The 23,898-nt window shown below is 32.3% G+C and overlaps 7 protein-coding genes across 7 annotated transcripts; 4 read left to right on the top strand and 3 right to left on the bottom strand.

Annotated features, from left to right (window-relative positions):
• The first annotated feature begins 123 nt into the window (after positions 1–123).
• Tsp_05913 (putative GTP-binding protein Parf) lies at positions 124–1,875 on the top strand. Its single transcript, XM_003380147.1, has 8 exons — positions 124–259; positions 432–670; positions 718–806; positions 876–1,016; positions 1,087–1,192; positions 1,250–1,353; positions 1,407–1,447; positions 1,514–1,875. Exons 1-8 carry the CDS (start codon positions 124–126, stop codon positions 1,873–1,875), a joined length of 1,218 nt encoding a protein of 405 aa, XP_003380195.1.
• A 171-nt stretch (positions 1,876–2,046) lies between these two features.
• On the bottom strand, positions 2,047–2,869 carry Tsp_05912 (5'-AMP-activated protein kinase subunit beta-1). The gene is made up of 2 exons (XM_003380148.1): positions 2,677–2,869; positions 2,047–2,621 (listed from the first exon to the last, which is right to left on the bottom strand). Exons 1-2 carry the CDS (start codon positions 2,867–2,869, stop codon positions 2,047–2,049), a joined length of 768 nt encoding a protein of 255 aa, XP_003380196.1.
• A 347-nt stretch (positions 2,870–3,216) lies between these two features.
• Tsp_05911 (putative thromboxane-A synthase) lies at positions 3,217–6,541 on the top strand. Its single transcript, XM_003380149.1, has 13 exons — positions 3,217–3,356; positions 4,130–4,235; positions 4,298–4,359; positions 4,413–4,509; positions 4,570–4,698; positions 4,756–4,844; positions 5,005–5,014; positions 5,213–5,348; positions 5,420–5,541; positions 5,725–5,895; positions 5,951–6,039; positions 6,097–6,237; positions 6,301–6,541. The coding sequence occupies exons 1-13, from the start codon at positions 3,217–3,219 to the stop codon at positions 6,539–6,541; spliced, it is 1,533 nt and encodes a 510-aa protein (XP_003380197.1).
• A 1,146-nt stretch (positions 6,542–7,687) lies between these two features.
• Positions 7,688–11,279, top strand: Tsp_05910 (heparan sulfate 2-O-sulfotransferase hst-2). The gene is made up of 13 exons (XM_003380150.1): positions 7,688–8,134; positions 8,282–8,311; positions 8,392–8,442; positions 8,591–8,632; positions 8,873–8,980; positions 9,471–9,515; positions 9,577–9,645; positions 9,732–9,809; positions 9,886–10,039; positions 10,277–10,321; positions 10,616–10,898; positions 10,956–11,091; positions 11,154–11,279. Exons 1-13 carry the CDS (start codon positions 7,688–7,690, stop codon positions 11,277–11,279), a joined length of 1,614 nt encoding a protein of 537 aa, XP_003380198.1.
• A 123-nt stretch (positions 11,280–11,402) lies between these two features.
• Tsp_05909 (heparan sulfate 2-O-sulfotransferase 1) lies at positions 11,403–13,242 on the top strand. The gene is made up of 6 exons (XM_003380151.1): positions 11,403–11,502; positions 11,562–11,766; positions 12,251–12,285; positions 12,621–12,655; positions 12,835–12,937; positions 13,187–13,242. Exons 1-6 carry the CDS (start codon positions 11,403–11,405, stop codon positions 13,240–13,242), a joined length of 534 nt encoding a protein of 177 aa, XP_003380199.1.
• A 589-nt stretch (positions 13,243–13,831) lies between these two features.
• Positions 13,832–19,384, bottom strand: Tsp_05908 (putative trypsin). Its single transcript, XM_003380152.1, has 11 exons — positions 19,318–19,384; positions 18,871–19,096; positions 18,552–18,788; positions 16,977–17,270; positions 16,707–16,902; positions 16,037–16,211; positions 15,204–15,293; positions 14,696–14,927; positions 14,363–14,625; positions 14,142–14,251; positions 13,832–14,047 (listed from the first exon to the last, which is right to left on the bottom strand). The coding sequence occupies exons 1-11, from the start codon at positions 19,382–19,384 to the stop codon at positions 13,832–13,834; spliced, it is 2,106 nt and encodes a 701-aa protein (XP_003380200.1).
• A 648-nt stretch (positions 19,385–20,032) lies between these two features.
• Tsp_05907 (putative ovochymase-2) lies at positions 20,033–23,247 on the bottom strand. Its single transcript, XM_003380153.1, has 9 exons — positions 23,187–23,247; positions 22,837–23,053; positions 22,448–22,716; positions 22,224–22,381; positions 21,388–21,484; positions 21,008–21,233; positions 20,619–20,881; positions 20,406–20,557; positions 20,033–20,314 (listed from the first exon to the last, which is right to left on the bottom strand). The coding sequence occupies exons 1-9, from the start codon at positions 23,245–23,247 to the stop codon at positions 20,033–20,035; spliced, it is 1,725 nt and encodes a 574-aa protein (XP_003380201.1).
• Between the last annotated feature and the right edge of the window lie 651 nt (positions 23,248–23,898).

The raw sequence follows: 23,898 nt of genomic DNA on the forward strand, positions 1-23,898 counted from the left end.
TTTATTTTGTAATCTTTCCATTTTTATTTATTTATTTCCTGCGCTCATTTAATTTACTGTTACAGTAATACAACGGGTGAACGAACGATATATGATATTGAATGGCAGTGTGCAGTCTCACCAATGTTTTTTTCACGGAAAAAAAAGTCTGCTTCGTCTTCAAAACTTCACTCTTCTCCAGATGCAGGCGCTGTCCATGGTATCACATCATTGCCTCAAAATTTGCGTATGAAGTTCAAAAGAGGTGTGAACTACAACAGTAAGTTAGTTGTCAATTACAATGTGTATTTACATTTTTTACGTAGAAAATTTACAATAATTTCATTTCACGAATTGTCTTTTTTCATGATATGAATATCATTCATTGGTTCTATTTTGGTGTTTGAAAACGAAGCATTTATTGTTTTGGTAATTTGCTTAGATTGTTGTAGTGAAAATTTTACTCCGTGGCGATCGAAATGTTGGTAAATCGTGCCTTCTGCGACGTTTGCAAGGTGGTCCTTTTATTGGACAGTACATCCCGACTGAAGAAATTCAAGTTGCCAGTGTAGAATGGAGTTATAAAACTCGTGATGATGTCATTAAAGTTGACATTTGGGATGTTGTGGACCGTAGTAGAAAGAAAACTAGAAATGTGGACAATTTGAAGATAACAAATGATTCAGTTGAGGTAATTTTTTCTACTTTCTCAATGTGATATTTTACTGATTATTTCAGATCGTTGAACCGTCATTAGATGCGTCATTTATTGACGTTTACCAAGGCGCGCATGGAGTGGTGCTGATGTTCGATGTTACTAAACCTTGGTAAAAATAAGATTTTTTGTTCTTCTTATTTCAGATAAACTGTTTTTAATTTTTTAAAATTATTTTTAGGACATGGGATTATGTTAAAACAGAATTGCCCCGAATTCCGTCCCACATTCCTGTTCTTGTGCTGGCCAATAAGCTTGATGTTCAAAGCGGACGCGAAGTAGCGGAAGATAGTTGTCGTCTGTTTTTATACGATTTTGCAAGGTTTTCTATACAAATGTCTTGTTAATAGTTGGATGCTTCATGCTATAATTTGCATACTTTTGCATCTCAGATCATCTCGATCTGCTGTAGTTCGTTATGGTGAGGCTTCAATGCGCAACGGGTTTGGTTTGAAATTGCTGCATTTGTTTTTCAATGTTCCATTTCTTCTTCTCGAAGTATGTATATGCATAACATAAATATTACATATTCAAGTAAACTGTTTTTATTTTTAGCGACAGACACTTCAATCTCAGTTGGATCGAAACACCGAAGAGCTTGATGTTACAATTCAAGAAATTGATCTGTACGAACAATCACCCGATGGAAACTATTCAACGTAAATATTTAATTGTACAAACGTCGTCGGTTAGTAGACGTTATATTTTGCAGATTTTTGGAAACTAGAGTTCACGGTAGTAGAAAGTCAACCAGTAAGTTTGATTTTATTGTTTTTTTTTCATTTCACTTGTTTGCTTAATTGTTACATGCTGTAACAGTTCATGCACATGAACTATGTGAGCAAGAACCGTGCCCGGTAAGGTCAGTTCCTTCAGTTACTACTGACACGTGCAATGCAGATGATTCTCTGCACGAGGCGACAAATGTTACTGTAAGCACTAGTGTTGCTGCTGCTGCTGCTGCTGTTACTACTGTGCAGGAAGAAGTGAATGATGATTTGCAGAATTCAGAATTGAACAACTGGCTAAATTGTGATTCTTCTGAAAAGATCGTTCCTAGTCAGGAACAATTTTATGAATCGGATGATTCAGATAGTCCTAATCCTATGGTTGCCCAGATTCCAGTCGATTCTTCGGACGAAGAAGAATCAATAGCGACAAGAAGAGAAACAAGAACATGAAATCGAGAGTAAAATTTCATTTTTAATGCATTTAGATCTGTCCTTCGAAAATTGCAAATAAAATTCACTGTTAGAAAAGAATTACAGCATTTTTGACGTTTAGGAATTATAAAATGAAAAAAAACCAAACCCAAAAAGAAAGTACTTCGCTATTTTCCAAAGCTCTCAGATTCAAATGGGCTTGTAAAGCAACGTTGTGACGTACTTCTTCCGGAAACGGTGCGTTGCACTGAGTACCATTACACCATCTTTTATGGACAAAGCGTACAAATGATTCAGCATGACGTGGTTCGGTTCGGGCAGAACGTTCGGATCACACGATATTGGCGTGTCTTTGTTGAGAATTACTTGCAGCAAATGTGGTGGCAATACAGGCGGTTGACTGTATTTGCGAAATACTGCTACTTCGGGAACTTCTTGTGTATACGAAGAGTTCCTGTGAAAACATTCTTCACAGCTGCTGGTGGAATTATCCGTAACCGATTCGGCTTGATCTCGGTCCAACGCGTCGAAAACTTCGTAATCAGACCGATCAATGACCAGAACGTTGTTTTCAGAACCAAGCGGATTGTCCGTCTTTGGTAAATTGTTGTCACATATCCAATTGCCATCGACGTAAAATTTGAATTCGTGACGCCCTTCCGGCAAATCGACTATGGTAATGAAATCTTCATGACTGCGAACCATCGGAAGCTTTTTCTTCCACCCATCCCAGCTGCCACCGAGACTTACGCATTTCGCACTGCCTAACTTGAAACCGATTAAAATTGGTATTCAAAAAAAAGGCAATTCCCTACACACCTGTCCATTTGACAACGACAGGATAACCACCACGATCTTTATGATTTGCATCCGCATACGTTTCGTTCTTAAGTCTGGAAATTTTCAATTGCACCGGGCATTGGTCATCGTCGGAATAATTGCCAGCTGCTTTACGCACACTGCCATCAGATTCGTGTCGATCACGACGCTGTGAACCTTGAGTATTGCCCATTAATCATCAATGTAACTGTATTTTTTCTCTAAAAGAAATATAAAAAAATGCCTCAAAAATAAATAATCGAAATTTTTTTCAGGTATTGCAAACATTGAAAAAAGCCATCATCTACAATGCAGATGCAAACAGCCAGAAAGTGTCATCGCAAACACTCGTTTTAGAAGAATTAAGCGAAATACAACGTTTTATCTAAATGCAGTTTCAAAGGATGTAAGTATAAGAATATCGATCGATTTCAAGTAAACAATTTATTGCAGAGGAAGAATTTTACCAGCAACTGTTTAAATGGTGCAAAAGAAATGAAATTTCACTACTGCAAATCAGCAAAGTGCACATATTGGACAATGGTTGCATCTGTGTCAAAGAAACAACTGCTATTATTGCGAAAAACAAATGAAAAACAATCATACTGTACAAGTATAAATTATCAAGTATTAAATCGACAACGTCTCGCATTCTTCAATCGATTCTGCACGCGCTTTTCGTTTGGCTAATTTTCAACAATGTTTCCATTGTTGAACATCATGGCATAACGGTAAGTAATATAATTATTTTAAAAAATTTTCCACTTGATCATTTATTTGTACGCTGTTTGCATTGCAATCGAAAAGAGGAAGTGTAATATTGGTATTTTTGCTTTGCAATATTTGAAGTTGTTCGTTTTATTGCAATTGATACGTGAAAAGAATTTTCTCATTTTTTAAATTGCTTTTATAAGAGAGATATTTATTTTTCCAACTATTCATGACGAATTCAGATCAGTTAGCAATATGGTAATTTTGCATTCGATCATTTTCATGCTCGTTGTTGCACGTTGCTTGAAAGCAACGCAGTGGACGTGCAGAAAATAAATGCATTTGCCATTTGTTGATTTTAATTCCGTTTCAAAAAAAATGTATATATATCTAGAGAAAATTTCAAGGAGTCGTCCATTGTTTACTAATTTTAAAAGTGCATTGGTGAATGTGCATGCCTTTCGTCACGCATATGCACGTTTGCATGAATAAGCATAAGTAAACTAGTTTGTTGACAAGTTCATAAATTTCAGGTTGTAAATATGGGGTTAACGTTTCATAATTACTAGTTTTTCGTAAATGTAACTTCATCATTAGCATCAGTTTTGGTGAATGAGAATTTCCGCTAGTGTACTAAATAATGCTTACTCTTTTGCTTTTTCTTTCTTTAATAACAATATTTTTTCTTCTACTGAAGTAAGTATTAAGCTTATAACAACGAAAATAATTTTCACAACTTTAGTTTACGCATCAGTGCTTTCCGATTACGTAGCAAACTTGGCTTACGAGGCCCGAAACCAAATCTGCTATTTGGAAATGTACTCGAATTTATTGATCCAAATGTCAAAGTATTGTTTGATGAAAATTCGCTTACTCTACTATGTTGTAAAAATTATAAATTAAAAACTAGTGGGAAGAAGATCAAAGTGTGCTGTTCAAAAAGCTGAAACGTCAGTACGGTGACGTTTATGGGTAAATTATTGCTTCTTTTACTGTTAAAATTAAATAAAATATTATTAATATAGTATTTACCTTGGACCGCAGCTGAACGTTGTTGTTACTGATCTTGATGTCGCCAGAGATATACTGATAAAAAATTTTTCATGTTTTACAGATCGATCGGTAAATAACAAGGTATAACAGTAGAAAATGTCCGTTTAATTTTGTTTGCCAAATTTTTAGAATATTGCTATATTGGAAAAGAAACCGATGAGCGAATGCTTGTTTAATTTACGGCAGCAGGAATGGAAAGATATTCGTTCCACTGTTGTTCACACTTTCAGCAATCGAATCATGAGAGAAGTAATGCACGTATTTCAGTGCAAAATTGAAGCATGTTTTTTCAACAACTTTTTAATTAATTTTCAGATGGCCTCTTCTTGTTTACCAAAAATAATGAAATTTCTGGATGGATTAGATTCATATGCTGCATCTGGTACTGCATTTGATATTTACAAGTATGTCAAAACGGTTGTTCCCATTAATTACATTTTATTTTCGGCCGTTGATTTTCAGTAGCTGTATTGACCAATTTAGCTAATGTAAATAGCTGTCGTTTGAAAAGAATAATTTATTCGCAAATACTTGAAAAAATTTAATTATTTCTGTTAAATTTAGATTTCATATAGTATTTAGATTTACGCATAATTATAATTAAGGCTGAAAATGGAAATGAAAAATGGTTTTATAATTAATATGATATCTGAAAGCATCTTATAGGTACTGACTAATTAATGTCATTTGCAGAATTGTTTTACTGTAATAGGTTTCAAAACACTAATTCCAATGTAATACTGATAGTTTTTGTATTTTAAGGAATTTTCAGGTTTTGACTGTGGACGTCATTGCTCAGTGCGCGTTTGCTTTGGATTTAGATTTGAATGAATCTCAGAATCGTCAGTTTTTGGACAACTGTAGACAGCTTTTTGATGGGTATGATTTCAATGAGTCTTGGCTAATACGTCTGTCATGTAAAAAATTATTCATACGCTTTATGCACTGTATGCATTATTGATATTTTTTGATGCTTCAGTGATTTTTCCTGAAATGATATGGTTTTTGAAGCCTTTTGTATCGTTTACCAAATTTTCTAAAGCTGAACAACGAATTGTGAACGACTTGCGCGAAGTTTTGTTGAGAAAAAAGCACTTGAAGGTGTGAAAAGCAATTTCGCACATTCTTGGTAATTTTTGATTTGTTTATAGTGTAAACAAAGCATCGATCTTTTGCAGTTACTTATAAACAGCAATGAGCTTATGGAGAACAATGAGAGAAAAGTGAGAGAACGGAATTGAGCTTTTTTATTTATTAACTTTTGAGCAAAGTATATTTTTTAAGGGAACACCGCTGACTGATGACGCGATTGTGGCAAATGCAATGGTGTTTCTGCTTGCTGGTTACGAAACGTCCAGTACAGCTATGGGTTTTGCCGCATGGCTTTTGGCCAAGCATCCAGAAGTGCAGGAAAAACTTCGTCAAGAAGTAAATGTGAAATTCAACGATATTCAGGTTTGGTGTAATACGTTTTCATTGGCTGACTGTAAACGATAGATAAATTTCATAGATTGGGCAGGAGTATGATGTTATTCATGATATGCCATATATGAACGCAGTCATGCAGGAGACTTTACGATTGTATCCTCCTTTAGTGTTGTAAGTGTATGCTGTAATTTCGCATAAATTTATTCTTTGAAATTATTAATTTATAAGGCTCGTTGTGCGGACATGTATTAAAGAGTGTACAATTAACGAAATTCCATTTGTGCCTGGTGTTCAAGTTCTTTTTCCGACTTACAGTATCCATCACGATGAAACCATTTGGCCCGAACCAGATCGTTTCCTTCCAGAACGGTATACGTTTTATTATAAATTGGAAAATGGCGGTATATGTTGCTGATTTATTGAATATTTCAGTTTTATTGGTTCCGATTGTGCTCATCATCCAATGGCATGGCTTCCGTTTGGAGCAGGACCGAGAAACTGCATTGGCAAACGATTCGCGGAAATGCAGTTCAAAATTACTATGGCACATTTGTTGAAACGTTACAGACTTCATCTTTCAGAAGCTGAATCAGAAGATCCGATTAAACTGAAATGCAACGGTGCTACCATTCGACCAAGAAATGGCGTTGTAATTAAGTTAAGTCGTTATTGAATTCACTGCCTGATGTAATGCAAAATTTCAACTTCAATTATTTACTTTTCAAACTCGTCAAATCGTAAACTGAGTCACTGCCAAACAAAACTAAAAACTACTTACACGCATATTTGAAAAATTATTTGTACTTTTGCATTGTCCAATTGTTCAATTTCTTAGTAACAGGCAAAAAATTATGTTTGCATTGTTCGTGAAGAATTTCTGTTGAAATTCTCAAAATATTAAATGTTTTGCTCAGTCATATTTAATTAAATAAAACTTGACGTTGACAATGGCTAAATTTGACGGCTCTTTTTAAATGTAATTATTGATTTGTTTATTTTCGGCGATTTCATTTTTCGTAAATTTGAACTCTCAAAGCGTTTTCTTCCAATTCAAATTCTTTCGGAACTTTATTTCGATTAGCTATACAGTACATTACATTAATACAATCAAGTTGTGAATTTTGATTATCGTTGTAATTTGAAACTTACATGAACCAACAAAACTAATTATTAAAAATTCGTAAATTTGAAAAATAAAGCTTCACTTTAACAAATTCGTATCAGTTGATTATGTAAAAATATGTATACTATAATGGACAATAGTTTGAAACATTTCAGCAGTAAATTCTAGATATAGCATTATTTGGGTTTTGTTCAATGTTTTTACTTGTATTTGTAAAAAACATCTACTACTACTACACTGTAAACTGAAGTAGTTTGCTCGCAAAGAAAGCGCTTTATTGCTAATAACATGTAACGTTTAAGAAGCAAAAAAAACAGTAATTTGAAGAAAATTTTAATTTATATAATAAGGGATGAAATATAATAAAAATTATCAAATCAAATATTGCTAAAAGAAGAATAATAAAGCTCAATTGCTTCTTTCATTATTATACATTGTCAGTGTATTCCATTTGTTACTATATGTAAAATAATATTTTATATCATGTATTAAATATTAATTGAGCAATTGTCTTCGGGCTTAATATTTAACTGGAAAGTTTATTAAACATTATACAGTAACGCATTTACTGTATTTTATTTGTTCTTGAATATCAAATAAATTGCTCTCTATCAATAACAGCGTGTGGTTTTCGTTGTTGTTGTAGTTTTGTTTTAGTGAATTATTTTATATAATTTATAAGAAAGTTATTTACGAATGGCCAACACAGCAGTTGTGTCCATGCCGATGGTTCAAGAAGAATGTTCTCCAGGGAGACAGTCAGTATCTTTGCAGAATTTGATGGAAAATTCAAAGTCTAAAGTGAATGATCAAATGGGGAACGGAAATTTGTATACTTCGAAAAGTGGGACTGGCATGGTGAGTTCTGAAGATTTGGGGGATATTTTGGATATGCAGTGTGAACTGTGTCTGGAAACATTCCGTAACAAGAAGGAACGTCTTTTTCACATGCGTAACGTTCACGATGCTGAGAAGCCGTATCGTTGTCGTTTGTGCGGTAAAAGTTTTCCATACTGGTCGTCTTTACACAACCACAGGCGGCTTCATCTTCCGGATCGACCTTTTGTTTGTTCGATCTGTTCATCTTGCTTTCGTTGGAAGTTTTGCCTGAAACAGCATATAATTGCTTCACATTCTAATGAAGTGAGTAAAAGTCAGATGATTTTTTCTTTTCAAGCACTTTTGTAACATTTAGAAAGGAAAAGCAGTAGGATCATTTAGACAGAAAGTGGTAATTGAAAAATAAGTTTTAATTATTTGTTGAATAATTATATTATTCATGCTCTTTAGATGAAAGAAGAGCTGACAACTGTGGATGTTGTATGTCTTTTATTAGTTTAATTTAAATGTTGAATCTGTTTTAAGCGACTTAATTAATACTAAGTTATTGTGATCTTTAGTTGGAAACTCGGTCCGCTTCAAATGATTCCATGGAAGAATTTTCAAGCACGGTAAATGCCTTTTCAATTTATGCTTTATCGTACTTTTCACTGAGAAATTGTTTCAGATCTATCCGGATTATAAAATGGTTGAAGTATGGATGAAAATTTGATAGCGGTTTGGATTTTTGTATGGTTTCAAATTTTTTTTTCATTATAGAAAGTATCTCAAACTGGTTCTTTCGTTTCGGAAATTCCAACAGTATGTACTTTCAATTTTAACATATTTTTGTTAGTTAAATTATTATTTCAAGCGTACCTCTTTTGCATAATTTTATAATTGTTTATGACAGTAATTTGATTTTGCAATACAATCAATGCAGTATGATAACGTGATTGAAATGCTGTTACGTTAGAAGAACGTCAGCAAATATTCTTAAGCTTTACCGTATTTTATAAATATGTATAATAATGAAACTTATTGTATTTCACTGCATTTCAGGTAAGCAGTAGCGGTGTTCCGACGGCAGTACTTAGTAAAACAGATGTCAATCAAAAAACGGTTCTTTCGAAAGATTCACAGATGAAGATTCGAATTCGAATTGACTCGGTAGGCTTTTTAATTTTTATTTTTGCTTTGAAAATGATGACATATGAAACGTCTAGTGGATTATAATTTGATATTTAATATGAAAATGTTATTAATTTATTATGAACCAGAACAATTCTTTTTTTTTCTTTGATCAAATCAAATTTTTAATTTAAGATATAGCGTTTTGCATTATGAAAGAAACATCAATGAAGTTGAAAAATAGTTGTTCAAACAATTTAATTGTAATATAATATATAACTGTGTGATAATCATTCGTGATGAAAGTAGTAAATAAAATGTTTATTCTAATAATGCACACAGCTTTAAATTAAACACATTCAGACTGTGAAATTTTATTATTTTATTTTATACTTTATTGGCGTCTTGAAAGTTTTGATACTTTTATCAAAATAGAAGTTTTCTATAGTATTTTCATATGATTAGCAGAATTTTTATTACACAAAGTATAAATGTGATAATCTTTTCGTTATTCATTGTTTTGTTTAAGAAAGGCAACAAGCTTAATTTGATTTCAATGAAGCCTCATTTGAAGGTAGGTGAAAATTGGATAAATTTTTTGAAAAAAAAAAACTTATATTAAAAGTGGTGTTTAGAAATCCAGCATTAGCCCGTGTGCGACTCCTGAACAGAATTCCGGTCAAAATGGGCAATTTGATAAGGATGTATGTAAATTCTCTTTTTTTTAATTCGATTGTTTCAAAGATGTTTTTTTCTTGATAATTTGATTTTTCTTGGTCGATGATTTCAGGAAGAAATGAACGATGTGGCAACAATTCAGGCGACAAATAATTTTATCCCATCCCATCAAGGGGGAAAACAAAGCGATGTAAATTTTCAACTATGCAAATGCTGTTTACTTATTTATTTATTTGTTTATTTATTATAATGATGTATAAATTGAGGTTCGGGTTGGTTCGAGAATAGAAAAACTCGCTTCACGTTTGAGACGATCGTTTGAATTTGGTGACGAGCCAGTGAATCAGATGAAGGCGAGACGAACTTCAGACGCTTCGGTGCAGACTTCTTACGACGAGAGCTTCTCCGCCGGTTGCAGTGGTATGATGGTTGCAATGATGCAGAACATTAACAAACGCTTGGATAAAATTGAAGAGCTTCTAGCATCTTCTCTGAAACAAATTTAGTCAATTACTTTTTTCCCGTCATATTTTACTTTCTATTTTTTTTGGCAGCGGTTCCGCTTTTTATTTCACATTTAAATAATTGTTTTGTTTATTTATAATAATAATAATGATCGATGATGATGATTATTATTCTTATTATTAATATTTTTAGTTTTTCTCTTTGCTTGTTTAGTGTATATTAAAGATGTTTTAATGGGTAATTATCGTTCGTTTTTCGAAGCGTTGTGCGTCTTTTGTTTTTTTTTTGCTTCTGCTTTTACTACTTTTAGCATGCTGTTGACTGCTTTTCATCTGCATGCCGTTTAAGTTTGAATGAATCCAGGCGCGTTTGACGCGGATGCATTTTTGGTGGAAATTTGCTTTGATCATCGTTGCAGCATTATTTATGGTCACTTTGTTTTATAAAGGTTCAACATGGAGTAAGAATATGAATAATATTTTTTCAAACTCCACATTCGATTTGTACGGCGAAAACATATTTATTGTTCAGGCGAAAAGCCGCCACTAGCAGAAGGTTCTTTGGACGAATGGAACCTGCAGAATGCGGTATTTTTGTACAACAGGATACCGAAGACTGGTTCCACATCTTTGATGGGAATCATTTATGAGCTCTGTCAAAAGAATAGCTTTCACGTGATTCATTTGAACATGTCGAGAAATAGTCACGTCATGACACCTTGGGATCAGGTGCATTTTGCTGGCAATTTTTCCAACTGGACCCAACGCAAGCCTGCTTTTTATCACGGTCACGTGGCTTACATCGATTTTACAAAGTCACTACTCAGTTGATTGTTTTGTACGAGATTCTTTTTGATATTTTCTGCTTTTAGATTTGGGATGAAAAATCCCATTTACTTGAACGTTGTCCGAGATCCATTGGAAAGGATGATTTCTTATTATTATTTTCTTCGATACGGGGACGATTTTCGACCTCATTTGAGTCGAAAACGCAAAGGAAACAACGAGGTTTAATGCTTTATCTCGTTATTTGTTATATTTTTTTTTGAATTTTTGAAAATTCATTGAAGACGTTCGACGAATGCGTTAAGCGCAAAGGGCGCGACTGCGATCCTGCCAATTTGTGGTTACAAATACCATTTTTTTGTGGTCATCATGCTGACTGTTGGTCCGTAACATTATTGGATGGACGATAGATAAATCGGCTTTGAAATAAAGTTCCTTCCTTGTTTTATTTGATAAAAATTCAAATTCTCTTCAGGATACCGGGAAATGTTTGGGCTTTAGAAAGGGCCAAAAACACACTGCTTGATCATTACATGCTGGTTGGTGTGAGTGAAGAATTGCAAGATTTCGTCGAATTGTTGGAACTTATTTTTCCTGATTTTTTTTCCGGCGCTACCGTAATCTATTCTCAAGGTTGATATTTTCCTTTTGTTCAACTTTTCCTTTCAATTCAATTCAATTCAATTTGTCAGGTCGAAAATCGTACTTGAGAAAAACAGTGAAAAAAATTCCACCATCCGAGCAAACGTTGGCGCAAATTCGACAATCACCAATTTGGAAAATGGAGCAGGATTTTTACGAATTTGCCAAGCGACAGTTTCACTTTTTGAAGTTGATCAAAACTAGGTTGGGCGGGAAACGTGAAATTGGTTATCATTATGAAAAAGTTAAACCGACGTTAGTTTCAAACTGAAATTTTCAGCATTGTTTTCGGAATTTCTATCGCTTATTAGTTGCAATTTCAAACAGCTGTATGCTGATTTTTATTTGTAAAAGATGAACGATCAATTGGATAAATAACAGCAATTTTTTGTACGTAAATTCTCCATTCAGCGCAAATAATGCCTACTTTTCACTAACTATTCTGTCCAATCATGTAATTTGCATATCGCTTGTAGTACGGTATGTTTTGAATTAGTAGTGCTTTTACTAATTTCATTAATTTTGGGAAAATAAGTAACTTTGCCAACTGTTGATTGTAAAATATTCTACAGAAACAAACTTCCATTACAGTGTTTTGCAGATGGCTGCATGTTTGCAAAATTTACATTAAACATCAAAAACAAATAGCGAAGTTCACTTAAGAGCTTATCGTATGCAGTTGTTCGTTATTTTCATGATTTATTTTTTATCATTTGTATTTCTAATGTACTTTTTATAGTTACTCATGTTTATCCGTTTTTACGTACATGCCGGGTATTTGCTGACATTTTGTTCCAGTATTTTTTTTCTGTATTATACTTTCTGGATCTTGATTTTGGTAAGAGCTGTTGTTATTTTAAGTGTTCAAAGCAGTTGGTATAGAACTAATAAATTCAAATAACACCTTACACAAGTGAAAAAAATTTTTGAAACTATTTATTAAGAAATCTCTAGTAGTTTAATATGATGAAATAGTATATAAGATTTCGCTTTATCATTCTTATTGTAAATTATAATTAAAATTCCCCGTTGTAATTTAAAATTGACAAAAATTAAATTAGACATGAATTTTTATAAACTATTGTATTCGTGTAAATTTTGTAATTCAGGTTCAATTTCGCATTATACCGTATTAACTACTGTTGTAATTGCTTTTATGAATTTTTTTATCACTATTTATAAACTGTTGCATTTGATTTTAATATGAAAAATAATAATAATTAATATGTAGTTTTAATGGTTCACATTATTCATTTATATTCTATCGTTTGTAATATTTGTTTACTTTCTTTTGTCAGTTTTAAATGGAAATTTTTTTTGTAGCCTTTTGTTGAACAGTGTCATCCGGTTCGTCGTTTCTTTCCTTCCAGTTGGTACGGTTTGATCATTCCATGCATTGGCTTAGTTGCATTTTTCCTCGTGCTATGTATGTGTTAATAACATGTTTATTTTTTTAACGTTTTTTTTCTTTGTATTTTAAAACTTTTTGAATAGAACAAGGGACTGGTTATGCTTTTTTTCTTATTTTTTCACAAGTATCATTATGCAGTTAGTTCTGTTTAATAATCAATGCTTGATAATTTTGAGTGCACGAATTTATTCAATTTTATGAACGATAAAAGTGGATAGATTTGTTTAATTATTTTTTTTGGTAATTTTGTATTTCTGTGTTTAGTGTGCATCTTGATTCATTCTGTTTATATTGGTGCGGCCAGAAGGTCTTCTCGATGAGAACAACTTACTGTACATGCGTTTGATTGATTGTTGGTATCCATTTGGAAAGTTGTCGTCGAACAAAATTGGACCTCTTTTTTGCCAGGTACGATTATTTTTAAATATTCTTGAAAATGAATGAAGTTCTGATAAGTTTTTCATGCGGGTTTATTTTGATTTTCTTCTTTACTTCTCTACAATTTTTCTGTTTTATTTGAAAAAAGGATAAGAAAATTTGTTTAATTTTCAATGTAATATAATCTGCGGAACTGGTTTGATTGATATTCATTCGTCTTTTGTCTTTGGCAAAGAAAAATAATAATACGTCTTTGGTTCACTGATTTCATCTAGTGATAGAAGTGTTGTATTTGGTTGAAATTACTGTACGGCCATTTGTCGTTTTCGGCTTTTTCTTCTGAGCAATTTGAAAATTATTACAATTGAAATTAATTGTCTGACTTCTGAATTCTGCAGGATAATTGAATTGCATGTAAAATGAACATCACAAATGTTCAATTTCAACTATTTTAATGTCTGTTATAAACACATTTATATATTTTTTATGAAAGAATTAATGAACAAAAAAATTATTCAAAAAAGAAAAACGTTACACATTATAACTAATAGGATTGACAGATAAGACGACGATGTTATCATCCATTATCATGGGATTGGCACTTCTGGCCATCCATTCAATACTTGTTTCTATTTTGTAAAATAGCAGAAGATCGTTTGTAAAATTTCTTGTATAATGACCACTGAATAAAGCGTAAAGAAACACTCGACCTGCTGATGATAACAGTAAAGCACTTCCGATGTCTACCTGAATTACAAAACTTCCTGTAGTTTGGGATATGTTGATTAAATTTAAATTTTCATTCTTCAGTATACAAAATAAATAGAAACGAACCACTTACAGTTACTTTGGCTTTGTATAAATATCTATCAGCAAAACGACCGCAAACGTGATGTTCAATGTTGAATGCTGGTATAACTTCTTCGCATAGTTCTTTTGGAAGTACACGTACTGGAATTTGTTGTAAACTATTGCTTATACGATTTGTTTCTATTTAATTAATAATGACATGAGGATGATAATAAGTTCGACTGATGTGGAAAAAAAAAGTTTTGCATTTACTGTCGATTAAATTCCATCCCAACAGAGGTAGCACATCTCCAGTATACATAGGTATATCTGGTTCCGGTATGCAAACTGGTTGTATTGTTTTACTGAACAATACTTGAGTTTGCAGCGTTACCAGTGCTAAATCTCTGATCATGCGATAATTTTCTAATTCAGCTATTGTAACGTATTTGATGCCCAAAATTAATGCAGAATGTTTCGATTTCATGTCATGGGCACCCAAAACGACTTCAAAATGTGTGTGATCTATACGATGTCTGTAAATGTGATCGAAATTTCAATGATTAATATTTTATACAGTTAGTTGATGAGCACGTATCTCATTACCCTGTACTATTGATGAAGCACTGAGCGGATGTGATAACTAATTCACTTCCGTGAATGTTTGTTGATAACATGATTAGCACACCTCCACAAGTTCTATATTTGCTGATGAGTGCAACGCTCCACGGATAAGAGTGCGGTCTGGCTGTTAGGTGCTTGGTGATGGTAGAAGCGTTAGATACAGTGTATTCTCTTCTGGGTTCGACGTATGATTCACCACACAATTCTTTTGTTACTGAGTTAGAATTTAAACTTTTAAACATGTTTAATGCAGCTCTATGCATTTTTTGTATTTATTATTAAGTTTATTCAAATATTTTATACATGAAGTGCGTATACATTCCAGTAACATTAGTAGTTGAAAAAATGTAATGTTATGAATTTTTTCATCACATGAACATAGTGTTTATTCTTGGTCTTTTCTTTATTTTTAATGTCTTTTATTATTATAATTATTATTATGTTAATTTTATATTTTGTGAACCAATGGAAATGGGAAATATTTTCTTACCTGCTGAATAAGCGATGAATAGTGTGATGAAAACTGTTATATTGATTTTAAGCATTTTTTGGTTTGTCTGATTTAGCCTTGAAATGTCGACTGAAAGTCGTTCATCTCAATTTAAACAGTTATAATTATGCCAATTTTACCCATTGTTTTCATGGCTCCGTCTCTAATTGCACAGCTGAAGGCGTTGCTCATTTGGCAACATTTATTTATATCCAAAATTAATTAAAAATTTTTCGATTTACTTTAAATTAAACTATTTAAATTTAGCTGACAAGTAGAAAATAGATTTGGTTAAATTGAATCAATTGTAAGGCAATTTAAGAATGTTCTCGAATGTTATGTTAGCACAGTTTTATAATTTCAGTATTATCAGTGAATGAATGAACACAACAATTTTGCAATAACAATTATTTTGAAAAGTTACACACATGGCATAGGAGACTTTGAATTGGAATAATCAAAATAGCATAATTTTTTTATTTTTCTAATAGCATAATTTTCAAAATCATACATCAAAAATTAAATATCATAACTTCATTTTTTGTTGTACAGTGTTTAATAAAAAGTATAATGAATGAACATTCTAATTGCAGAATGTAAAATTTAGTTTTTTAAATGTATTTTTTAGCAAGAATAAGCAATTAATTTTTAGTAACAAAGATTATTATTTTTCATTTATGTAGCATTACTTAGTAGAAGTAAAGTAGAGGAATTTTGTTTGTAGATGAATTTGGCTAGGTTGATTGAAAACTTTATTAATTTACTGTTACTGTTATATTGTATTATATATTATCTGTGATATTAGGAATGAAGGTAAACTACTTGTATCTCACTGAAAGTGCTAAAAGCGGGATCGGCTGATCGCAGCAGCCATTCGGTGGAATATTGGATTCTGTTGAAGAGAAAAATATCATTTTCAGCCGATGATGATGAAAGATGCCCACTGAACAGGCCATATAGGAAGGACTGATTGGCAGTTTCTGCAGACAGAATACTTCCAATGTCCACCTAGGATATAGTTATTCAGATGTAGATTTATGCTTGTTTCAATGCGACCATAAGAAATTATCATAAATTTATTGAATTTCGAATTCAGTGGGCGAAAGTTGTTTATTATTTTGCCATTGTTAGTGTAATTGTTCATTGCATATGAAGCTTACCGATAGTTTGAGAGCTTTTATTGCAGGATCGAATATTGAGCCACAGATATGTTTGCTGGGGGAATAGTTTTGAAAAACTTCTTCACATTCTTCGTGGGAATGATGTAAAATGGCAATTTGTTGTAAAACTACACTTTTCCGCATAGAATTCGAATCTGTTTAAAAAATTAAATGAGATTTCTTGTTTATTCTTCGTTTAAAAGTGATAGACTGAAAGGAATATTTCCATTCTCTTGGCATTATTATTATTATTATTATTATTATTATTATTACTATTACCCGGTGATAGGTTCCAGCCAACCATTGGGAAAATACTACTTTCTGGTATTATAAAATCACCAACCGGTAGACAAATTGGTTGAATTCGATCATTGAAACGTACAGTTGTCTCCAAAGTGATTAATGCGAAATCTGGCCCCATCGTGGACCGATCGAATGCACTCAATGTCACTTGCTTGATGCCGACGACCATTTGTTCCCGCCTACGTGATAAAATGTGCGCTCCTAGAATCACTTCGTAGTTGTCGTGATTGATATACCTTTAAAAAAGGAAAAAAAACAAATTTTTAATGTAATAATTTTTTCTTTGTTTCGAATTTTGTAAAATTACTACTTGTCATTTTTGTCAAGAAAACACTGTGCCGCTGTAAGTACATGTTCTCCATACAAATAGCTGTACGGCATCGCGACTAAAGCACCGCCGCATGTACGATTTTTGCTTTTTATAATTACACTCCAAGGAAAGGAATGTGGAAGAGCGTGCACGTAGTCTCTTATATTTTCCTCCACGTTTGTCTCATTTGGCATTAAATAGTAGAGTTTGCGTTGTGGAAATTTCTCTACACCACATTCGTTATCTACACGAAAAATTAATTCTCTTAAAAAATTTCTTTCACTTTCTATCCTACTGCAACACTGTGATAAATTTAATGAATTTGCATTTATTTATATCAAAAAGAAAGAAAGAAAGAATATTTTTTAATAGCGGAAATGCAAGTGCAGTTAATTAATGGGGGAGTATTCATTTTATACTTACTGATGGCGTTGTCAGTGCTTAGAAGAAACGCACAAGTGATGAAAATGAAATGATAGCAGTGATTGCACATATGCTTCATTTCTTTGCTTGGTCGAAAAAATGTGGAAAATTTGATATTAATGGTGAAATTTATTTCAACGATTTTTGATTTCAAATTTATATATTATGAATGTTGTGATCTTCAAACGAATATTTAATGATGCACATTTTTGTCAACTGACGATTATAATTTTTGATATTGATTTGTTCAATTCAAGCAGAGCGGAGTAAAATAATTGGCTAATATTTGAATGTTGAACAGTTTATTGGTTATTTTATTTTAAATGATTATAATTTCGGATATTCTTGGAAAAAAATTTACAAGTGAAATTGATACAGTTTTTTCTTGTCTTCTTTTGAATGGAATAAGGAGAATAGTGTAATAATTTGTTTTTCGCATGTTGATGCAATTTTGAGTAGTTTGGCTATTTTCAATTGATGATTTCAAATTGAAAAACAAATTTTAATTTTTACTCTCAAAATATATTTATTAGTATAATATTTTTTGTGAAAAATGAAGCAGTAAAAACAAGGTTGATTATCTTTTTTTGCGTTGTGGTTTCTTTATGTTTACTGTCGTCAGAACTATGGAACTGCCGTCTACTATAAAAGAGGACGGATTCGAAGAACGAATTATCCATTCTACGGCTGTGGAAACTTTGCTAAACAGTAATATACTTCCCGTTTTATTTGGGAACGTCGCATGTCCGTTAAATGTTCCCACCACGTACAAAGCATCCTCGTTTGAGCCAACCAACGGACTTCCGTAATCGACCTGAGTGGAAAGGAGAAAAATGCAACAGTACAGAAATTAAAATTAAAAAATCATCCTTTATTTATCAGCTTACGTTTTTGGTGATGTTGAAGAGATAAGGATCAACGTATCGTCCGCACATGTGATCATGGGTTGAGAAATAGGCGAATATGTTCTTGCAAGTTGACGGTTTTATAACGAATACCGGCATTTGCATTAAAAATGGAACTTTCGTACTTGGAAATCCTTTCAGTTATTGCAAGTGCAGTAATTAAAATCGAATTTAATAAGGTGAAAGCGATGAATTAATTTTGATCTTGATCTTACCGTCGCCATCGATCGTATTCCAGCCAACTAACCACAGTATAGCTGGTGTTGTGAATTCGACGTCCTTTTCCGGCAAGCATATGGGTCGAATTTTTTCTGAGATTTCGACATTGCCATGAAGTGTGACCACAGCTAGATCTTTATGGTAATCATTTTCGGTGAACGGGGTTGTGGTGACATGTTTCACTCCCACTGTCAGTGTATCTCTGCTGATCGGTAACTTGTGTGCCCCGAGATGAACTTTCACATTTGCATGATCGACCCTTTCACTTTAGAGAGAATTAATTTATTGTCAAATTAATTATATTTATTTCCTAATTCTCAAGATTCCTAGTCAAAACGACAACATACTTGAAATTTTTGAAAAAGCATTGTGATGATGTGAGAACAGTGTCGGTGTAATTGAAATCGTCATTCAAGCGGATCAAAACGCCGCCGCACATGGTGACATCTGCTTGGACAATTACATTCCATGGCATTGATTTTGGCACAGCCATTACCTTTTTGAAATTTGGCGGATAGCCAACGCGTGGTACAGCTTCAAGTCTTTTAGCAGTTGCTTTTCCGCATGGAATATCTGCATTAGATAATACATGTAATATATATATATATATATATATATATATATATATCTGTTTTTTTCATCATAATTTACAGAATTTTTTTTTTCACTTTGAATTTTCCTTTGAAAAAAATGGTTCTCTTTCTGTGTTATTTTAGTTTTTTTAATTCGCTCTTTCTCTCTTTAGCTGAGATTTGAAATTGATTGCATTTTTCATTTGAACAATTAGCACTTACGTATTGCTTCATAAATTGCAATCCAGTTGGTCACATGTAAAATGATTGACAAAGAGAAGCGGTGCATGATTTCTTCGAATGTAATGCTTATGAATTTTTATCAAATGAAAATTGATTATTTGCGCGCTTTAAATGTGAACAGTCTAAGATGGGTAAATTTTTGAAAGGTTATCCAATTAATAGAAGTGATTGGTGTAAATTTTCATGTTTCAGATAATCTAAATGATATGTAAATATATTTTGGTAATTGAAATTACGAAACTTTCATTGTTGCTTTATGAGGAACACTTCACCCGAGAATATTTGATTCTATTTATAAAGATGAAAATGATGTAAATGAAAAAGTCCATCATCCATCTAATAGATGTGAATTTGCTTTGTCATTTCTTTTCGTTCTTTCTCTCACAGAACTTATCTTTTCGATGCTTGTGCATATATATGTATTTTTTTGAATTATTTTTTAAAAATAATTTTAAATTTTATGCAAATGGTTGAGGCACACCTTTTATTCTGCAATAAGTTTATTGTATTACTGTCGATCAGTATTGGATAAACTTTTGTACACTCTTTAATTTCAAATGATAAGATTTTTTTCTTCTCATAGTATAATAATTATTTATCAGAAAACGCATTTTTTATTACTAGTTTTATATTTTGAATCCGTTTTTGTAAAATAAAAAGAAAAAAGAAGATTGATGGAGTTTTTCAAATTTCGTCATTTTTGCTTAGCATTTCGAGGTTTTGTTTTTTTCTTCTTCTGACTTTTATCTTCCGTCGTTGTTTCACTCGCTTCAAGTCTACTGCTTGGTAGAAATTGTAGATAATCTACAGGACTGGACGGATCGTTGCTTCTTACGATCCACTCAACAGATGTGGAGATTCTTGAGAAAAGCAGAATATGCCCCGTCATATTTTCAAATCGTATCATAGCACTGAACAGTCCTATTATGAATAGGTTTCTTCGATATGTGGAAATTAATGCACTTCCAAGGTCAAGCTAGAATAAAAACAACTTTCTAAATTCAATTATCACTACTCATGAATATCGCTTCGTTATTTTTGAGAAATGTTCAACTGTGCAAAATTACCGGTACACTATTATTGAACATGTGAGGGTCATAAAAGTATCCGCAGATGTGATCATCATCAGAAAATATTTCCAACATCATGGCACACTCCGACGGTTCAAAAAGTATAATTGGCACTTGTAGTAAATATGGAATTTTCCTGAATCTTGTAACTACAATAAATTTTTTGAATATTCATGTTAGTTGTTGGAATAATTATGCATATATATGTACGTTTGCTAAGAACCCAGCCGACAAGCGGATACTTCGTTGCTGTTGGTGGCTTGTAATTTATGCTTGGCAAACAAATGGGTCTTATTTTTTCATTAAATTCTACTTCTGATAACAGTGTAATCAAAGCAATGTCTTTTTTTATCATTCCTTGTTCGTATGGAGTTGAAGTGACCTGCTTAATGCCCACAGTTACTTTGTCCGAGTCAGATGGAAATGTGTGCACTCCTAAGTGGACTTTTGTATTCACGTAACTGTACATCTTGCTATGATAAAAACAGTAGTATTAAATTCGAATTAATGTATTATTATTATTATTATTAGTTATATCATGTTAGTTAATTATTATCGATTATTTTATTTTTCATGATGAGAGAATTTTTAATGCTCACCCGAATTTTTGGGAAAAACAATATGAAGATGCTAACACTGTGTTGCTGCTGTTTGCTGTCTTCTCCAATCGAATTAGCACGCCTCCGCATACTTTATCTTTTGTTTGTATGATTACACTCCAAGGCATTGAATACGGTGAAGCTTTTGCATTGGTGTACTGTGGTGGATATCCTACACTTCTGTAGAGTTCTGTGGGCAGATAATGGCTTATGCCGCATTCAATATCTGCAAATATAAATTCGAAAAACTGAAAAAATAATGATTGCACTTTTTTGCCTATTTTTCAAATTATAACAGAGTTCTTGTTGAGACAACTTTTTATATCTGTATATGTATAAGCGCTTTATTTTTTTCTTTATTAGTATTATTATTTACTTACAGTTTTCTGCATAATTTACAGCAGCGCTTTGTATTAGTATGAGCAAGTATGTGAGCATTTTTATTTTTGTCAGCTTAGAAACAGTTTGCACAATGAGCTGTACAGCCTCTGATATATAATTGATCAATTATTACATTAGAAATGAATTTGACCAATTAGCTGTATAGTGCAAAGGCAGAAAGCAGCGAGCAGTTTAAGCCTGGGTACTTATGTAAATAAAAAGATGGAAATTTTGATAAATGTGTTTGATTTGTGAACAAATTGCTAAAACATGAGCAAAGCGTTCTTTTATTTGAAAATTCCACTTTTCCAACAGAATTCATTTTTCCAAAAATGCATTTGATTTTGATAATAGAATAATGATGATAAAAAACTTTTGATAATAGTGATATACTGGGCGAATTTGATTGGAGAAATCAGTACTAAGTTTCATACATCATGGGATCAATAATGGAGATCTCGCTATACTTAATGTCAGGTGTGTAAGATCGTATAAGCCATAGAACTGAATTTCCTATCTTGTGAAAAAGCAGTACATCTTCAGTTTTGTTATTGGAAAAGTGGCGACCGCTGTACAATCCATAAACGAATCTTCTTGAACTTGCTTGAAATAATAATGGGCTTCCAATATCCACCTATTTTAATTGAACACCTCCTTTACAGTATATTCTTTAATTCGCTTTTTTACATAATTTCACTAATAATATTTAATATATAAATTGAAACATTTTAAAAATATGATTAATATTTAGAAATTACATACTTGAATAAATGTAATATTATTGCAATAACTATTTTATTTTTACAATAAGCAAACAAAAAAGGTACATGCTTACCGCTGTACGGTGTTTATAGAAATATTTAGTAGAGTGAATGCCGCATGTATGGTAATTTTTGTGAAAAATTGGTATTATCTCTTCGCATTCTTCTTCTGATAATGTGATTATTGGAATATTTTGCAAAATGCCACTGCTTCTAAGCCCATAATTCTTTCCTAAATTATACAAAATAATAAATGACAGTTGTGTATTTTAAAAAAATACAGTTGTTTTATTACTACTTGTGTGTGTCTTCCATCCAGTCAGAGATATCCAATCTGCATGTTTTATGTCAAAGGTGTAATGAGGAAGGCAAATTCCTCTGATATTGTAATCAAATGGGACTGTCGTTTCTAGTATAAGCATAGCTAAATCATTCTGCATAGTCTGTTTGTCAAATTCCATCACGGTAATTTGTTTAATGCCAACTGATATGGTAGTTGTCTTTTTATTTTCATTGAAACTATGCCCACCCAAATATACCTTATAGTCGGCATGGTTGATTCGATGTCTGCAAGTTTACAAGAAATTTGCAAATGCTGAGAAATAATGAATTGGATTTTTGTTTTTTTCATCGAAAAAATTATATATATATATATATATATATAATAAATAATATTGTTCTACAAACCCCTCTTTATCAATGAAACATTGACTGCTTGTCAGTACGATTTCGCTGCATTTAGTATTTGGATAAATTTGAACTAGCACTCCTCCGCAGGTCTTATCTTTTCCACTGATTAATACATTCCATGGATTGAATTTTGGCAAGGAAATGGTTGAGTTTAACATCCATCTTTTTACTGGCGATACATTTTCATGTAAACTTAGGCCACATTCAATTTCGCCTTCAAACAGTTAATTAATTGATCAAATCATCAGTTTTGTCATTTTGAAGTATAATTTTGTATGCATTAAAAACAAAAAGAAATTTTATTCTTTAAATTGAATTTGAATAATTGAATGAAAAAGGAATCATACTTTCAACATTGGCGTTGAAATTCAACAACCCGATGAGTAGAAAATTCATGAGGCGATTCATTTCTGCAACAAAATCGATCAGTATCGGTTGTTCAGTAGGTCTCTGTGCTATTAGCAATTTACTCGTGCAATTATTTACCGTCTGTAGTTTTTATTAGCTGAACTCTTGAAATTATGGCGAAAACTTTATCCAAATGGTTGCTTTGTCACGTAATCATTGAACACATTTCGCAGTGCCAATTAATGGAAACATCTTAACGAGCTTTCTGCTGTTTATACAATCCGAATAGCTAGCTTTGCATTCTTCATTAAAAACTTCTTTCCCAAATTCATGTAAATAATGATCATAATTAATAGTTTTATTGTGTATTCAGTTCTGATATGCCAAAACATACATACGATTTTCCCATCTTGTGCGCTTTTAATTGTCAAATCTTTTGTTGTTTTAAATTTAATTAATTAATTAATTAATTTGCTTTTTTATTTCCTTATCTATTTGTATGCTCGACTGCTTGCTGATTGAAAATTGAAACAGTTTATTTCAATCCGATAAATATGTACAAAATGGGACAACTTATTTTTCAGGCTTGGAATCAGTCAAAAAAAAAGAAATTTTTTTTGACAACTGCTTGTTTATCATATGTACTTGGTTAGTATTGGGCTTGTCAGTTGAGGTATAATTGGCATACTCTGAGACAGAGACAAATGACAA

This window comes from Trichinella spiralis (genome assembly GCF_000181795.1).
Source record: "Trichinella spiralis strain ISS 195 chromosome Unknown Scfld2, whole genome shotgun sequence".
Taxonomy (NCBI): Eukaryota; Metazoa; Nematoda; class Enoplea; order Trichinellida; family Trichinellidae; genus Trichinella; species Trichinella spiralis.

Coding starts and splice junctions, on each gene's coding strand:
- Tsp_05913 (XM_003380147.1), top strand. CDS start 124: ATGTTTTTTTCACGGAAAAAAAAGTCTGCTTCGTCTTCAAAACTTCAC. Junction 260..431: donor AAGAGGTGTGAACTACAACA/GTAAGTTAGTTG, acceptor AGATTGTTGTAG/TGAAAATTTTACTCCGTGGC. Junction 807..875: donor TTCGATGTTACTAAACCTTG/GTAAAAATAAGA, acceptor AATTATTTTTAG/GACATGGGATTATGTTAAAA.
- Tsp_05909 (XM_003380151.1), top strand. CDS start 11,403: ATGCTGGTTGGTGTGAGTGAAGAATTGCAAGATTTCGTCGAATTGTTG. Junction 11,503..11,561: donor TACCGTAATCTATTCTCAAG/GTTGATATTTTC, acceptor TCAATTTGTCAG/GTCGAAAATCGTACTTGAGA. Junction 12,286..12,620: donor CGTTTTTACGTACATGCCGG/GTATTTGCTGAC, acceptor TTTGTAATTCAG/GTTCAATTTCGCATTATACC.
- Tsp_05911 (XM_003380149.1), top strand. CDS start 3,217: ATGGTTGCATCTGTGTCAAAGAAACAACTGCTATTATTGCGAAAAACA. Junction 5,896..5,950: donor TGAAATTCAACGATATTCAG/GTTTGGTGTAAT, acceptor TAAATTTCATAG/ATTGGGCAGGAGTATGATGT. Junction 6,040..6,096: donor TTGTATCCTCCTTTAGTGTT/GTAAGTGTATGC, acceptor TTAATTTATAAG/GCTCGTTGTGCGGACATGTA.
- Tsp_05912 (XM_003380148.1), bottom strand. CDS start 2,869: ATGGGCAATACTCAAGGTTCACAGCGTCGTGATCGACACGAATCTGAT. Junction 2,622..2,676: donor TGTCGTTGTCAAATGGACAG/GTGTGTAGGGAA, acceptor GTTTCAAGTTAG/GCAGTGCGAAATGCGTAAGT.
- Tsp_05908 (XM_003380152.1), bottom strand. CDS start 19,384: ATGCACCGCTTCTCTTTGTCAATCATTTTACATGTGACCAACTGGATT. Junction 17,271..18,551: donor ACAACACCAGCTATACTGTG/GTTAGTTGGCTG, acceptor ACAGTGTTGCAG/TAGGATAGAAAGTGAAAGAA. Junction 16,903..16,976: donor TTTCTTGACAAAAATGACAA/GTAGTAATTTTA, acceptor CCTTTTTTAAAG/GTATATCAATCACGACAACT.
- Tsp_05910 (XM_003380150.1), top strand. CDS start 7,688: ATGGCCAACACAGCAGTTGTGTCCATGCCGATGGTTCAAGAAGAATGT. Junction 8,312..8,391: donor AGCTGACAACTGTGGATGTT/GTATGTCTTTTA, acceptor TGTGATCTTTAG/TTGGAAACTCGGTCCGCTTC. Junction 10,040..10,276: donor CTTCTCCGCCGGTTGCAGTG/GTATGATGGTTG, acceptor TAATATTTTTAG/TTTTTCTCTTTGCTTGTTTA.
- Tsp_05907 (XM_003380153.1), bottom strand. CDS start 23,247: ATGAATCGCCTCATGAATTTTCTACTCATCGGGTTGTTGAATTTCAAC. Junction 22,717..22,836: donor TGTTTCATTGATAAAGAGGG/GTTTGTAGAACA, acceptor GTAAACTTGCAG/ACATCGAATCAACCATGCCG. Junction 20,315..20,405: donor TGTTCAATAATAGTGTACCG/GTAATTTTGCAC, acceptor TTTTTATTCTAG/CTTGACCTTGGAAGTGCATT.